The sequence below is a fragment of the Gracilinanus agilis genome, chromosome 2 (genome assembly GCF_016433145.1).
Source record: "Gracilinanus agilis isolate LMUSP501 chromosome 2, AgileGrace, whole genome shotgun sequence".
Taxonomy (NCBI): domain Eukaryota; kingdom Metazoa; phylum Chordata; class Mammalia; order Didelphimorphia; family Didelphidae; genus Gracilinanus; species Gracilinanus agilis.
In genome coordinates this window covers 408,578,070-408,595,269 of record NC_058131.1, presented here as the reverse complement: position 1 = coordinate 408,595,269, position 17,200 = coordinate 408,578,070, and the positions used below count along the sequence as shown (strand labels likewise).

Here is a 17,200-nt window from a genome sequence, read left to right as displayed (position 1 = left end):
AAAATGTGGCTGTGTCTCAACATGGCTTGCCTGGCTAGTGAGCAGACCAATGAAACACTTCTGGGTCATATTGGTTTTTTAGTAATCTGTTCACATCTATACGTTGATAGCTCCAGCACTTCTGAGGAGAAATCTCCAACAGTCCTCATGGCAACTTAATTTAACCCACAATCCTTCTGCAATCAGGTCTATTCCTTCTCCCTCACTTCTGATTGTTCATCAAATATTGTTCATCCTACCCCCTCTTTGTTTTTTATATCTCTCCCTAACTTTCTGTCGCCACTAGTACCAACGTAGTTCTGATATTCATTTCTTTTCTTGTGAACTCTTTTAATATCATCCCATTGTCTATCTTCTCCATTTTTCTCTCCTTTAACTTATCTTACATTTCATTCCTGAATTAATTCCCTTAATACATAAATCTGGCCATCTCGTTTTCCTACTAAAAGATCTACAATGGAATTCCCTTAATTGTAGAAAAAATCCAAACCTCTTTTGTCTACAGTTCAGGGCCCTTCATAATATGAAGCCGCTCTAACTTACCAACCATATTTCCCATTCCTCCTCTTCACCTAGCTTGTCTCCAGCCAGATTCACTTATCCCTGAACTTATCTAACACTGTCCCATGTCATGCTATTTTGTACCTGGAGTATTTTCTGCTTCTATCTTCACTCCTATCTTCTAAAGCTGGCCTTCAATATCATATGGGGCTGGCCCTTGACACCTTCTACAGAAAGTCTTTCTAGCATTTTCATGGCACATTGTGCTCTTTCTGGTCACATTATATTACAAATTATAATTATATGTATCTCTGTCATATCTCTGCTTCTGCATTGTGTGTCTCTTGGTGGTAGGGACCAAGTCATTCATCTCTCTATTTCTTTTGCTGAGAATAGGGTCTTCTCAAATAAGTATTCAAGAAATATTTTCCCAAATTATTGAATCTCTGCCTTATCCAAATATCTGAACTGCTTATTCCCAAGTGAGCTGGATAAATGTGGTTATTCTATAATTGGTGTACTTACTAATGAAGAAGTCAGGATGCTTGAATTCCTTGAGCAATGTCTGATTGTTACAGAATGTACAACCCTATAGATTCAGCTGCAGCATATAACGCATATAATGGCTACAGATACTCCATAGTTTTCCTTATTAATTGACCATGTTCTTTATTGAAAGTTCCATATCTACAGACAAACTAGTACCAAGTATTTATGGAGAAAATATTTGCTATAATATGACAATAACTGGATAATAGTAAACAGTCCATACAAAGCCAACTAAACAAAAATATCTACATAAAAATCAGCCTTTTAGGTTTGTGAATGTGATCCATAAAAGCACATTTAAATTTTACTTTAATCAGTATTTTTAACAGTGTTAAAAAGACAAGAAAAGAGAGACAGTATTAACATTGTTAGGAAATACCCCAGTTATGCAAGTAGGAAAGGACATTAAAAAAAAGTTGTTAAAATATCTTTTCATTCAATAAGCTAGTAAAACTTCCAGAGAAATACCAAATCCCAATGTTCTCTCTATGTGTCGTTCATATTTCCAGCACTGTTTGTTACAGGCATAGTTACAGCAGAACGTCAGCCTGTTCTGATATTACCTTGACCCATTTGTAGCCACAAAAAGGTGATGGCCTTGGAAAAGGAATAGCAATGAATGGTTTTATTTTAATTTGTCTAGACCTGGAGTTTCAGAGGTCTAGGTAGCTCCCAAAGGATAAATTTCCTCTACTAATGCAGATTAGTAAATCTTCTGTGATTTATAGTCTTAAAGACATGTTTGTAGGCATGGAGAGAAGTAAAATGAATGGCCTGAGGTCACAGAGTAAGTGTCAGAGGAAGGACTCAAACCCAAGTCTTCCTGATTGAGGCTTCAATCTAGGACTCCTAGCTGTATATTTATAAATAAGAGAGAAATTCTGAGGGTCAAAGACAGCAACTATGAACATGCAACTTTAGTTTTAAAAAGCTCTAGCCAGTAATCTGCTTCCAGGTGTAGACTGTTATGTATCAGTCAACTTTTTCTGTTAAGATCATTAGTACTTCATCCCTTTCTTTTTCGCATTGACTGTTTCTCACACTGCTCATGTTTCCCAGCTGTCATCCTTCTCCCCTAGCTAATAACCATCTCTTCCTGTAGAAATCCTACTCATTCTTTAAGGCTTAGCTCAACTACCAACTCCTCTGAAGCCTCCCCAATCAGCAGTGACCTTTCCCTATTCAGAAATCTGATAGTATTTATTATTTTACTACTTGTTAGGTCTTCTCACTGCTTTGAATTCACAGCTATATTTCGATGTTCATTATGAATCTTGTCATCCCAATTATGTTATAATATCTTGAGTCACAGGCACTGTGTTTTAGGTACTTTTTTAGAATCCACAGCATACAGTGTATGTAGTAGTTCATCAAAAAGTCATTGACAGGTTAGTGAGTCAGCCTGCTAATAAAGAAAATATTAGCTCTGCTACCTAGGCCTTTTTATGGACTCAATAAATGGTTTGTTAAGCAGTTTCAGAAACATTGGGGTACATACATGATACCGGTATATGATGCATGAATGTCTGTTCATTTTAGGGAGGGCTGTGCTAATAGGATCTCCTTTGAAGAGATTTGCTTCTGTCTACTCCAGGGTCAACATGGTGCAAAATAAATAAGTCTGATGGATTTTCCCCCATTGAACTGATTGAATCAACAGGTTGGTCCAATGTCACATAAACACACAAAGACAAATGACTCTGGGAAAAATCACTTCTGATCCCTCTGACTCAGTTTCCTCATCTTTAAAGCAAAGGAAATGATTAAGATGAACTCAAAAGTTTTTTTCAGATCTATTTAATGTTCTTTTCTTTGTTTCAAATACCTTCTAAGCTTTAAGATTTTATTATTCTCTGAACTCTAAGATTGCTTCACTTTTCTACCATTCCATAATTGTAAGACCCTTTCCATACTTTATATGGCTCTATTAAATATAAAGCCAGGATTGAGAGACTTTTGCCCCAACTGTCTATAGGAGGGAATGAGGTGAACTAAAAGTCTCTTTGAAAGGTCAAGGGCTGCAATATCATAAGAACCACTGCTTTTTATGACTTTTCCCTTGTGCCAAATAGTATATACAAGAAGTAGAGACAAAGTATATTAGAGAACACGAATTGAGAACATGTGTATGTTTGAAGTTTGGGTCACAGCATCTTTTGTAGTGCATTTAGTAAAAAATTAAGTTTAAAAATAAATGTAGACCAGACTCAATGACATAGAAATCTATATTCTATTAGAACTTACACAACTATGTAGAAATCAATATTATGTTAAAATTATACAGCTAATGGTTATAGCAAAAAAAATGCAGCTCAGCATAGATTTTCATGTTATCTGCCAGAGTACTTTAAAAATTGATTCAAATATGTCTTTTCAGAATTAAACTCCTTTAGGATTGCCCTTGTTAAGCAATAGTTCTAAGACGTTGAGGGAAGAGGCAACTGTCATTGCTTGCTACAGGTTCATGACTCTGGGTTTATGTTGATCAGCTTAGATGATCAAGTCTTTCACTAAGACATAGTAGGTTAGTTACAAAAATTAAAGGATCTGAGGGACCCTATAGTGGAAAAGACCTAGATTTACACTCTCATTCTATTCCTTAAGTTCCATTACCTTGGGTATATCACTCATTCTTCGTGAGTCTTGATTTCCTCATCTATAAAAGAGGGATGGTAATCCTTGCCCTATTTGCTCCCCAGGCTTATCATGACCAGATGAGCTAATGGAGATAAAGCGATTTGTAACCATAAAGCATAAATTTCAACCATATTTTGGTGGATCTAAGATCTCCTCTGTGTGGATACTCCTTTTGCTAGTGTAAACTGCCACTCATTTGTATTTTCTTCTCCTGTGCTTCTCCTTCATGTCTTTCTATAAATCCTATATTAAGTATCTGTCCAAAGTTCTAAATACTTTCTTCTTTTAATATTTTGAGGATGCCAATTCAACATCCAATCTGTCTGGTAGTATGCCTCCTTCTTGACACATGACTGATAAGTTTCTTTTACTATCAAAATGAGTTATTTATCTAATTATTTTATATAGTCTCATTTTGATGAGATTTAATACAATGCCCTATGACCTCACAGTTCTTATTGTCTATAACACCCCCATTCACGTCATAGAATCATAAGTTTAGAACCAGAGGAGTCGTCAGACTCATCTAATCCAATACCTTCATTTTAAAAATGAGGAAAACTAGGTTCAGAGAGGTTAAGAGATTAAAAAAAAATTTTTTTTAGGTAAGTGGGTTGAAAAGATATGATATTCTGCCTTATGATACCTCTTTCGTTATGGTTCATATTGTTTATATTTTCATGTGTATATGTCTTATCTTGCCCATTTTCACTATAATCTCCTTGCTGATAGGAACTATGTTTGATTTCATAATTCTCTTCCATTTCCTTAATTTTTTCTGAACTTTAACACAACACACATATGTGCGTATACATGTATATATATGCATATGTACATATGTGTGTGTGTGTGTGTGTGGTGTGTAAATTTCCAAGTTCAGAGGAAGATTCCTCCACGTCACATTCTTGGAGAATGAGATTTTGGGGAAGTTGACATTAAAATGGCTGCTTTGGCTGAAAGCTTCCTGGAGATTATATTTTATCATCATGTTCAGAAACATCAGTACAAGCAGTTTGCATTTTTCAGGATTCTTCTTGTATGAGACCTACTGAAGAGGAGGTCTGTAATATGATAGACAGTAGAGGCTACCATAACATGGGGGCTGCATCTAATGAACATTATACTGAGGAATACTGTACTAAAGTGGTCTGGCTGCCTTCCAGGGAGTCCATTTAAAGCTTATTTTGAAAATGGCCAGATGCCAATCCTGCTAATTGGTAATAGAGCTCTCTGTGGGTCCCTGGATAAGAAGAGATAACCATCTGCCTGGAAAAGCAGGGCACTAATCTCAGAAATTTCTTGGGGTTTCCTTCACTGTCCAGAAGAGCTCTGGTGTGCACATTCTTTAAGTATGGGGAGTAGAGGAAGTAGGGTGGTGGTCTTAGGCTGGCAAACTTGGACAGATCTTAGGGGGTCTGTGCAATGAAAAGGGCAAATAATTACATGTTCATTTTTATTAACCTCCAACTGAAATTTTATATTTACTTCAATTATAAGATTTTAAAAATAAAAACTTTATTATGAAATAGGATCCATTGGCTTCTTCAGACTGTCAAAAGGGCCTGTGATACAAAGTTAAGAATACCTGCTCTAGACTAAAGGTACTAAGCAAAATACTCCAGAGTTTCCAAAGTTGAGAAATGTAGGTAGACAAAGGAGGGCACATGAATCAAGATGATAGTTTGTTGACAAAGGTAGAAGAGGCTCCTTCTCCTTGTTACTATGAATGTGCAGATGAAGAATTAAAATCCACCAAAAAGCTCCAGAAAATGAGGTTACAAGGTAGTTGTTTCCAAGATCTTAATTGAAAACAAAACAAAACAGGGTAATTAGAATGAATATTCAGTTATTATTTATACATTACAGAAAGGGATCAATATAAAGGTTGTATTCACTGTTAGAAACTGACAATTCACTTTTTTATGCATTTTGAGAACTCACTGGATAAAAAAGTACCCTAGATTTTGAGACTGTGTTCAAATTAATTCTTGTTGCCTCCTCTATTAATGGTCTGTCCATGATCATTGTGCTGCTTGACGGATCTAGTAGTGAGAAAATAGCACTTCTTTGTTCTTACTCTGTAAATCGTGTGTAGAACAGAAAGGGAGTTAGCTTTAGATCCAACATAAATAAAAACTTCCTGACAATTGGAGCTAATGAAGAAATGGAATGAGCTGCCACAAAAAATTGGGAGTTCCTTATCATTTAAGTCAGATAATCACTTTTTGGAAATGATTTTGGAGTTCCTTCAAGTTCAGGGATTATATACTGTTATGATTCTAAGACAGTCAGTGGCTTTTTGGAATCAATCACCTGAAAGTATAGAGAAAACTATACCCATACATGGACCATATGTCCATATGTAAGAGTGGTGTGGAGAATATATGGTATGTTTAAAAATAATCCCTTTGGAAAGACAGAAAGGGCAGCTTTAGAAACAAGGATTATATGGCATATAGGATTGTCTAACAAGGGAATTTTATGAAATATGGAGCAATTTACCCCATATATTACAGTGGTGGCAAAATAGGGAGGATCAGAAAAATGGCCTAATGACTAGAGGTACATCCAAGAGTTCTTAGGATTTAGTAAGATCTGTGGTGGACTCTGGCAGTCAACATTATCTAGCAGAAAATGAGGGTACAGGTCCAACTGTCTAAAAACCCAAGAGCTGAGAGCTAAAGGAATTGGGGATGTCTTTATCTCTGAGGTGTCTTCCAGGTCTAAATCTATGATCCTATAAATAATACTGCATATTATGATAAGATCTGAAAGCCTACGATGACCTAAGGGTTCTTCTAATCCTGGTGCATGAATCTCCTCTGTATTACTCTTAGTATTTGAACATGAATTACCTCCATACTTTTGTTTAGGGTGTTTGTAATGTTCTCCCTCTTTATCTGTTTCTTGGAACTTCTTAACCCCTTTAGGGTTTGGCTCAAGTGCCACCTTTTAGTGAGATCTTTCCTAATTTTCCCAGTTGTTATTGTTTTTTCCTGAATCCTTCCTTCAATTATTTCATACTTAATTCTATGTGTATATATATTAAAAACCTCCCAATAGAATTTAAGCTTTTTGAGGTAAGAGACTTTCATTTTCATTTTTATTTTTGTATATCCAGTGCCTATTTGAACTAGACATTCAGTGATAGGGAACTGATTACCTATTCCAATGCATTCTCTAATACTGTTGGACATCTCCGATTATTAGCAAGTTCAGTCTCATATTGAATTTAAACCTGCCTACTCAAGAACTATTATTCTGGAATCACTGGATCTGGGTTCAAATTCTGGTTCTATTTACTACTTGTGTGAATTTAAACAAGCCATTTAATTCTCCAACTTCAGTTTACTCCTTTGCAAAATTATGAGTTTGAATTAGATGACTTCTAAGTTGCTTTTTAGCTTTAAGAAAGAAGGTCCTGTGAAATTCCATTCATTTGTCCTATTCTACTCTTTATAGTTAATGTTTATTAGATGCTAATAACATCTAGTCCTAGTTTGGACCAAGATCCACAAACTATTTTTTAAATTATCTAAGCTGTAGACTGAATGGACCTAGTGGTTTTGAAGCCAATCTGCTAATCACTTGAAAGCTTGACCTTTTAAAAATGGAGGGCCATGAGCTGGGAATCTGTTTGCTTTGTCTGGAAAAGGTCACATTTTATCAGCCTTTCCAAAAGGCTTTCCAATAGCCCGATTTTAATTTGCTTTGGTTAAATGTGCTGAAAATCACCACCAACTTCCTTTTTTCATTAATTTGTCACTGATAATAATAATAGCACCTACTTCAAGGAATTAATTGGTGAGGATCAAATAAGAAATAAATAAAACTCTTTGCAAATTTTAAAATTTCATATAAATGCTAGATACAATCATTACTATTATCATTATACAAATCCTATCTTTGTTTTTCCCGTCTCCTTGAGGTAATAGAAGGTGTAAATATAAACTTGAAAACAGTGGGACAATATATGGAGTTGAATTATATTGATATCCTTCCCTGAAATCTCAAGGGTCCCTAATACATAGCAGAGATCAAGGAGACAGGAGAAAGTCATAATTAAGGAAGTAGGGTTGAATTGCCAAATTATCCTCCAATGGTTATGAGCTACACATTCCTTCCTTCTCTCTTTCTTTCTCCCCATTATTTGCTTCCCCTTCCTCCCACCTAGTTTATACTCCAAAAAATCCTTCTGACCCAATGGAATTTTAGCAGATTGCTCTATCTGTCCAATAAATGACCACTTGCTAGAGATGCTATAAATGGGATTCATGCTTCAGGTGGAGGCTAAATTAGATGGACTCTTCAACTCTTTCCAGCTGTAAGATTTTATGATTATAGGGGATGGCAAACCAAGCCAATGACATACATTGGTAAAACCTATAAATATTTTCCACAGTTTGAAGACATCTTTGTTGGACATCACCAACCTGAACTATTTCTCTGGGGCTGCAGTGTCCAAAAGGGATCCTTGAAATTGGGGACTGTTTCATTTTAATTTTTTGGTCTTTGTATCCATAGTGGCTAACATACAGTAGACCTTAAATAAATGCTTGCTGATCAATTAATTAATCCTTGAAAAAAAAAGCTCTAGTGATCAAAAAAAGCCTTCATTTATAGGAGCAGACAGGCCTGAAATAATTATTTTTTTTAAATAAGAAAATGTGGCAAACCACAAATTCAAATCCAAAGAACATTGTACAATGATAGGTGTATAAAGCTGGTGGCACAGCTAGCCTACGAAAATTCTTTCTTCATCAATGATGATTTTCTGGTGATTAGAGTACGACGACATGATCCATGCTTTGCAAACTTTCAGAGGCCTCCACTTGAAAGTATTCACAGTCCTGGATGTCTAGCTGTAAGTAAGGAATATAACCAATTCCCTTTTGGAGTCAATCTGCAACCACAGCCAGAAAATCTGGCTGATAATTCTGTTGCCATAGTATCTCAGCATCAATCCCTTGATGGTAAAACTCCAAAAATTAGACTTCCTTTCTCTGTCCTAAAAATCACTTGTTCTCCTGAATGATGGCCTGGGCAAATTGAAAATTTTTTATAATAATAATTTCTATCCCCAGGTGGAAAAATTGTCTTTTACTTTTATTATTAATCATAAATAATACCAATATAATAGATTTCTAGCAGCTTCTCTTATAATAATAGGAAAAAGAATTACAGGTTCCTGGAAAGGGGCTCCCATTCCCTTTCATTTTCCATTTCCCATGGAATTGCCAATGTCTTGAAGCTGCTTGGGAAAGCAGCATGACTATGGAAAGAAAAGATGGATTCTGACTTGAACTTTAGTGGAAGAAATTTTGTCCTCAGCAATTCTTGACCTGCTCTTTCATCCAAGAATTGCCTTATTTAGCATGATTCCAGCAGGAAGTCGGGAATAAAATGAGGCATCCACAAGTATATTCATGAGATATCAAATCATATCATAATCAATTAAAACTCTGAAATGTAGCCAGCAGGACTATCCCTTTATAAAAGTGGCATAATTTTAAGTATTCCCAAGTTACCTCATCAGGGACTGTTTTTCCTTTCATGAAAGAGAAAACTTGGTAACTTTTGAGATAGGCATTATGGAAATATCAGTGGCTGAGAACCAAAGAAACCTAGGTTCTGGTTGCTGCTCTCTGATTGACTATGTGACTTTAGGCAATACTTGTATGAGCCTCACTTTTCTAGTCTGGAAAAAATGAAGAGTTTGGACTGCATCACATCTAACATAGTGTCTGGTTATGATAATCTCTAATTTTCAGAAGGAGATAAAAACATTATCTTTATTTCTATGATAAAAATATCAATTTTTGAGTACTGCGTAACTTAGTTTTTTGGTAGTAGATATCATTGCCCAAGTACTTTTCCTTCTCTTCTCACAAAAAGAATAGAAAATCCAACTGGAAGGGGAAAAAAAGCAAGAAAAAAGTACAAGTTAATCTGTTTTCCTAGTTTTCCAAATGAACCTTGAGCCTCAAGAAGGCATAGTGGTTACCTGTCAAAACCAAACTATGAATGTTCAAAGTATAATACTCATTTTAGCACTATTTAGGTTTCTAACACCAGGCTCTGAAAAGATGATGCAGAAACTGAGGGCTGAGCCTATTCGTCCATTTTCATTTCTAGACTTTGTTAGGAACTAAATGATGAAGTGACCAGTATCTTGGCACAGCCTGACCTAATTCTATGAGGGCAAAGTGAAAAAGCACACGGTTAGGTACTGGCTGTCCATGCCAGCAAGGTTCTGCTGCACACGTGTTCACACCAGCACTCCTTCCACTTAGCAGGGTCAGGACTCATTCCCAGGCTGGTCACCAGCTGCTCAATCTCTGCTTTGCTCAGAAGGTGAAGGCATAGACAACACCTACCACCACTATGTTCCCGATGGTGGCAATTATGGCAATCCATAATAAGATGACATCATTGGAAGAACGAGGTGGTTCTTCCAGTTGGTTTGGCCCAGAAGTGACGGTGTGGACGTTGGCCGATGAGTTAAACAAGGAGTATTCTGTACTAAACTCTTCGTTTGATGAATCCATAAAAGCCCCTCCCATGACAGGAATCTGTGGAGAAGAATGGGAAAGGGTTAAGCAGAGCATGAACATTTTGAACAAGTCACTTTCCCTTTATATTGCCTCAAAATGCTTCTGATATTGGAACATATTTTGGACTTGCAGAGGTTTGGGTTTAAAACCCTCCTTTGGCATGCAATTATCAGATGTTTGATGATGGGCAAGTTACTCAAATTCTTTCAGCCTTAGGATCCTTATCCATTAAATGAAGATAATAATGCAGGCAATACGCATCCCACAAGGCTGTTATGTGGCTCAAATTACATAATTGAAGTGTTCTATAAACTTTAAAGGTAGTCAGCTAATATTGTACTATCTGCTTCTTAATTGTCATCAAAAAGAGCAAACATTACTATATTATAAAATATTGATTGTATATTAATTATTATTCATTTATTAAAAATTAAAGAGAACTTCTTTACAAAATGAGCATTTTTCAGCCACTCAATACTATGCAAAAAAAACGAGATTTTGATTTAGATTGAATACATGTAGTGGAGCACTAAAGCTAGTTCATGAGAGTTAGTTGTTAAATTTTTAGCCTGTCTCAGAAATGAATAAACATTACAATTCAGATCCTGATTTTTGCTTTGTTGATTGTCTTAAGAAAGTGATGAAGAAAGTGTTAATAATGCAGATTATTTCTGAGAAGCTGATTGTTAAAGATCTACCAATTTACTCCTGAACACAGGTATAATTTTCCCAATAACTCCCATTTTGGAGTCAGCGCTGGAGTAGGAGAGAGGACTTGCTAATGATGGTAATAGTAATGGCATGACAGCTTGCATTAATGACAAGTTGTAAGAAAAGCTATGAAGAACTTTCTCTAGGAACCTTGGGATATGGGGGAGGCTGACATAATCACTCCTATACAAGCCAAATGTGAATTTGGAGACAGAGGTGATCGTGGAAATTATTAACACTGAAAAGCTAGGAGGCCAGATATTTCACAGAGTGCTTAAGAAAGATGGATAATCAAATTACTGGGAGACAAAAGTAATTGAGAAGTCTATAGATGACATCAATAAGGGATAGACAGGATAAAGTGAATTTTAAAGGAGAGAGAGTGGCAGAGTGGCAGAGTGACAATCTAAAAACATCAGGGAAGGAAAAGGGGAATGTTAACTTCTTGCCCTCCTCATCATGGGGAGTATGAGAGGAGGATCAGCCAAGTTTAGAGAGGAGAATGCCAAGAGAAGTGGTATGTTGACTTAGGTTCATTCATCTATAAAATGACAAAGTTGGATTAGATGCACTATAAAATAATCTAAAATAAAATAAAATAAGAAATAATATAAAATAATTAGATGCATTATAATCATCACAATGACTAATATTCATTTAACACTTTAAGTTTTGCAAGGCACTGTGCATGTGTCTTCTCATTTAATCCTAGCAAGGTTCCTGTGGGGTAGATGCTATTATTATATCCATTTTAAGAATGAGAAAGCTGAAGGTGAAACAGGTTAGGTGACTTACCCAAAGTCGAGCAACTAGTAAGTGCCTGAGGCAGGATTTAAATTTAGATCTTCTTGACTCCAAGTTCAAGACTATTCATTATAGCACTTACATGTTTCTAAAATACCATCCTTCTCAAGATAAATGTGAACTTTACAAGGTAAGTTTTTATAGAAAGGGAAGATAAGGAAATGTTTGGTATGTTCTCTAGAAGAGAATGACCCTGGGTGGGTGTTCCTGGACAACCAGGGACATGGGCACCTGGGTTAGTGATGGGAAGGACATTTAGTATAAAATGTCCTGGCTTCATAATTCTGCCCAGAACCAATCACATACATGAAATAATAGTATTTTAGAGCTGGAAGGAAACTTGGGTCATCTGTTCTCATTTACTCATTTGTGAGATGAAAACTCAACACTGATGTTCTTCTGCTCAAAGAATCTATTCTCCAAAAAGTTGTTACTATGATAAAGTATCTTTGCTAAGATATGAGAACTCTCTGTAGTTAGCATAGTGAATGGAATATGAGGCTTAGAACTCATGAAGATCTAAGTTCTAATCTTCCCTCGGACACTTACTAGCAGTGTGACCCTAAGCAAATCAGTCTCAGTTCACTCATCTATAAAATGGGGACATTATCCCTATTTTACGGGATTGTTGTAAGACAATAGATAGAAAGCACTTTTCATATTTTAAAGTTTGCTATAACTGCTAGCTATAATTTTCTTTTATTGTATTTGATGGGTTATCTTGAGAGTGATTAGATTAGGTGTTCTTAACTTTTTTAGTGTTGGGGACTAAAGCTCATGGACCTATACTCAAAATAATTTAAATGCCTAAAATACATGGGATAGAAAGGAAGCCACAGGATAGGGAAAATAAAGGTGTAATTCTTCTTTGCCTCCCATTCTGTTTCATGGGCCCACTGAAATCTATCCACCTGGCTAAGAACCCCTGTTCTAGATTTTGAGTTCTTCAGCTATCTAAGACTCATCAAGGAATAAAAAACATTCTTCCTTCAATTCCATTTAAGTAAAGACATTGTTTGTGTATGCAAACAAACCTGACCATGGTCATCAGTGAGGGACTCAAGCAGGCAGAAGAGGCACAAAAGAAAAAAATAAATTTTAGGGGTCGCAAGAGCCCTATAAGGCAGGTAGGGGGAAAGAAGTAAAAAAAAAATAAGAATAGTTTCTGCTTCTGTAGCACTTTATGGCTCACACTTTCCATGTACTTTCTTGTCCTATGAAGCACATACAAGTATTATTATGCCTATTTTATGCCTGAGAAAATCAAGGCCCAGAGCGAATGAATCATGCCTAGTACACCATTAGTAATAGTGCTAGGATTAGAAAGATTCCTTAACTTCTCATTGAGGGCCTTTCCTCTTTTTCCCAATACATTGCTAAGGGGAAAGAAAGAACCTGCTACATTGACTTTTTAAAACATTTTTTAAGTTGTATTTTCCAAATTACATGGTGGAGTTGTGAATTAATCCAACCATTCTGGAAGGCAATTTGGAGCTATGCACAAAGGGCTTTAAAAGAATGTATCCTCTTTGATCCAGCAATACTACTACTGGGTTTGTACCCCAAAGAGATACCAATGAAAAAAGTTTGTACAAAAATATTCAGAGCTGCACTCTGTGGTGGCAAAACTGCATGAGTCAAAACACAAGCTGACCACCCTTCCCCCCAACCATCCACTGCACCAGAGTGAAAGCCAGGGCCAGGAAAATCTCCACATTTTGGGGGGGCTCCCTGAAAGCACCACAGACTTAACCCTAAGGGCTGTGCCAGGCCTTGGCAGTGAGACTCGAGGCTAAATAACGTAGAACTAGGTCCTTGCAGTGGGGGCAGCAACATGATGGCCACAAGGAAGGTAGCAAGAGCAGGGAAGATATCCTCAGGGCAAAAAAAAAAAACACAAGGTGGTCTACACCACAGTCCCACCCTTGAAAATCCAAGCTGAAGCAACTGAGGAAGATAGCCTCAAGGCAAAAGACTTTGAAGCCTACACAAAAAATATCACAGATCTACCTGCCCTCACTCAGGCCTCTGACAGGGAAAGGAAGATAGCAGCAAGGCAAAGAGCCCTGTGAGACAGAAGGTAAGAAAGCAATGACCACCAACATGAAGGAATCCCAATCCTCCAGTGGCAAAAGGAGTAAACAATAGCAAAAAAGCTCTTGTCTCTGGAAAATTTCTATGGAGAAAAAGAACAAAATGCAGAAGTAACAGAAGAGATTGAGAAACAAGCAAACACATCCAAATACATCCCTCCCCACCAAATGAAAATTGTTCACAAGCTCTGGAGGAACTCATAAAGGAGTTCAAGAACCAAGTAAGAAAGATAGAAGAAAAATGGGAAGAATAGTGGGAAAAAGAAAAACTTATGACTTACCACTTGTTTATAGGGGAATATGATTTGGGGCTTTGGCTTTAAAATATTGCTCTATGGTAAAGATGAATAATGTAAAAATAAGTATCAAATGATATAACATTCGTACAACCCAGTGGAATTATTTATTGGCTCTGGAAGGGGGGATGGGAGAGCAGAGGGAAAGAAAATGAATCATGTGAACATGGAAAAATATTAAAATAAATAAAATAAAAATCATCAGCCCTAGCTTAGCCCTCTTTCACCTCTCCTTTCCACATTTCTACCTAATTTACCCTTTAAATTGAAGGGGATTATCTTCTCTAAGGTAAACTGCAATGTAATGCCAGTTTTGAATTATTCTGGGAAAGAGGGCACAAATGTTTTCACTTGTAGGAAGCTAAGTAACTCTTCCATAAGTTGTCTTAGATACAATTTAATTCTTTAAAAGGTGGAGGAAATGTTAAAAGGAACTGCTATGCTAAACCTGATTCTAAGCAAAAAAAAGAAGAAATTGATTGCTAACATAGAAAAGTTAGCAACTTTATAAGGAAATCAACATTTAGTCTTAGGATTTGTCACAAAGCTTATATATATGCTAGATTTTAAAAAGATCAAATTCAAAAGAATTTAGAGAGATGCTACTCTTATCTCATGGCCTAAGCTTCTGTAGGAAATGTTTATTATCACTCTCCTTCTCTTATACCTTTCTATTCCTATTTCCCTGTAGGCTAAGTTAGATTTCTTTACAAATGATTATGTATGTTCTATCTTTGAGCCAATTCCAGTGAGAATAAGATTCAAGTACTTTCCTCCCCAACTGCCTCATCTTTCTTCCATTGTAAAGACTTTTTCATGCCTCTTTTATGTAAGATAATTTGACCCATTCTATTCTTGCTTCCCACTTCTCCCAATGCATTCCTCTTTCTCATCTTTTAATTTTATTTTTAGATTTTATTCCATCATATTCAACACACACATTTGCCCTCTGTCTATATATATATATATAGACAGAGGGCAAATGTGTGTATTCACACACCTATATAGGGAGATGATTCTTGTAACTATTAAAAACATTATTAGGACATTATTAGTAACATTATTAGTAAACTTTGAACTGTCCTAATAATGTTTTTAATAGTTACAAGAATCATCTCCCTATATAGGTGTGTGAATAATTTAACCTTAATGAATGTTTTATGATTTCTCTTCCCTGTTTATTTTTTATGCCTTTCTTGACTCTTGTATTTGAGAGTAATATTTTCCTTTCTGCTCTGGTCTTTTCATCAGGAATGTTTGAAGGTCCTCTATTTGATTGAATACTAATTTTTCCCTCTGAGGGATTATGTTAAGTTTTTCTATGTGCTTCTTGGTTGAAGTCTTAGCTCCTTTCTCCTCTGGAATATCATATTCCAGACCTTATGCTTCTATAATGTAGCTGCTAAATTTTCTGTTTTTCTGACTGTGGCTCCATGACATTTGAATTATTTCTTTTTGGCTACTTGTAATTTTTTCTCCTTGACTGGGAGTTCTAGAATTTGGCTAATAATATTCATGGGATCTTTTCCTGGAGGTGATTGGTGGATTCTTTCTATTTCATCTTACTCTCTAGTTCTAGAATATCAGGGCTGTATTCCTTCATAATTTCTTGAAAAATAACATTTAAGCTTTTTTTTAAAATTATGGCTTTTGGGTTCTAATAATTCTTAAATGATCTCTCCTGGATTTATTTTCTAAGTCAGTTATTTTTCCAATGAGATATTTCAGATTTACTTCTATTTTTTCATTCTTTTGACTTTTATTGTTTCTTGATGTTTCATGAAGTCATCAGTTTACACTTATTTAATTCTTTTTTTTAAAGACATAATTTCCTTGAGTGTGCTTCTTCTGTACCTTTCACTTGGCCAATTATACTTTTTAAAGAGTTCCATTTCTCAGTGAATTTTTGTACCTCTTTTCCCAGATAACTAATTCTTCCTTTTAAGGAGTTCTTCTCAGTGAACTTTTGTATATCTGTTTCCATTTGACCAAGCCTGCTTTTTAAGAAGTTCTCTTCAGTGGATTTTTGTGCTTTTTTTTTTTTTTTGCCAATTGGCCTATTCTGTTTTTTAAGGCATCATTTTCTTCAGTATTTTTTGTGCCTCCTTTATAAAACCATTGACTCTTTTCCCTGTGATATTCTATCAGTCTCATTTATTTTCCTAATTTTTCCTCCCATTGTTTTTTTTATTAAAAATTTTTTGAGGTTCTCTAGGAATTTTTTTTTGGCCTTGACATCAATTCGCATTTTTCTTTGAGGCTTTGGATGAAGTAGTATTCACTTTGCTGTCTTCTTTTGAGTTTGTGTTTTGGTCTTCCCTGTCACCAAAATAATTTTTATGTTGACCTTCTTTTTCTTTGTTTGCTCATTTCTCTAACCCTTTTCTCTAAAACTTTCAATGTTGGGCTCTGTAACTATGATGAATGGAGCACTATTCCAAGCTTTTAAGTTCTCTGTGCAGCTGCCTTTATAGATAGCTATCTCTCGAGCTCTTTTAAGTTTTCAGTTCTTCCCAGGTGATATAATGTAAAGAGAGATGTGTTTAATACTCCCCTGGTCTGTGCTCTGTTCTAGAAGTGGCCATAAATACTCTTTTTTTACCCTGGAACTGTGACCAGGGTTACCTACTCCACTTTGGCCACAATCACCAGTGTGTGCTATTGCTTCTCCTCACCTTGAGCTTATATAGCAAGTATTTTACACCCAGACCCAACATAAGCTCCTTCTGACCAGCTGTCCAACCCCTTACTGTCAATGGACTGAAAGCTTATGTTGGTTTACTGAGGTGTGCCCTGTGTTGGCGTGTTGGTTTGGGCTCCACTCTCACCCTGGTGCAACAAACCTTTCCTGATGACTTTCTTAGTTGTTTTTGGCTAAAAAATTAGTTTATCCATTCTTTTGTGGGTTCTTCCACTGCAGAATTTGTTTGGAGGTGTGATATCAATGTAGTTTTTAAAGTTAATTTGGGAGGGATCAGCAGGGTCCCTGTACCTTCATTTCCATCTTGGCTCTGTCCCACTAGTAACTGTCTAAGATAGGATTAAAATTCATATT

The 17,200-nt window shown here is 36.0% G+C and overlaps 1 protein-coding gene across 1 annotated transcript; it reads right to left on the bottom strand.

The window, feature by feature from the left end:
* Positions 1 to 10,034: 10,034 nt before the first annotated feature.
* C2H14orf132 (chromosome 2 C14orf132 homolog) lies at positions 10,035 to 10,301 on the bottom strand. Its single transcript, XM_044659898.1, has one exon. The coding sequence runs from the start codon at positions 10,299 to 10,301 to the stop codon at positions 10,035 to 10,037; it is 267 nt and encodes an 88-aa protein (XP_044515833.1).
* Positions 10,302 to 17,200: the final 6,899 nt, after the last annotated feature.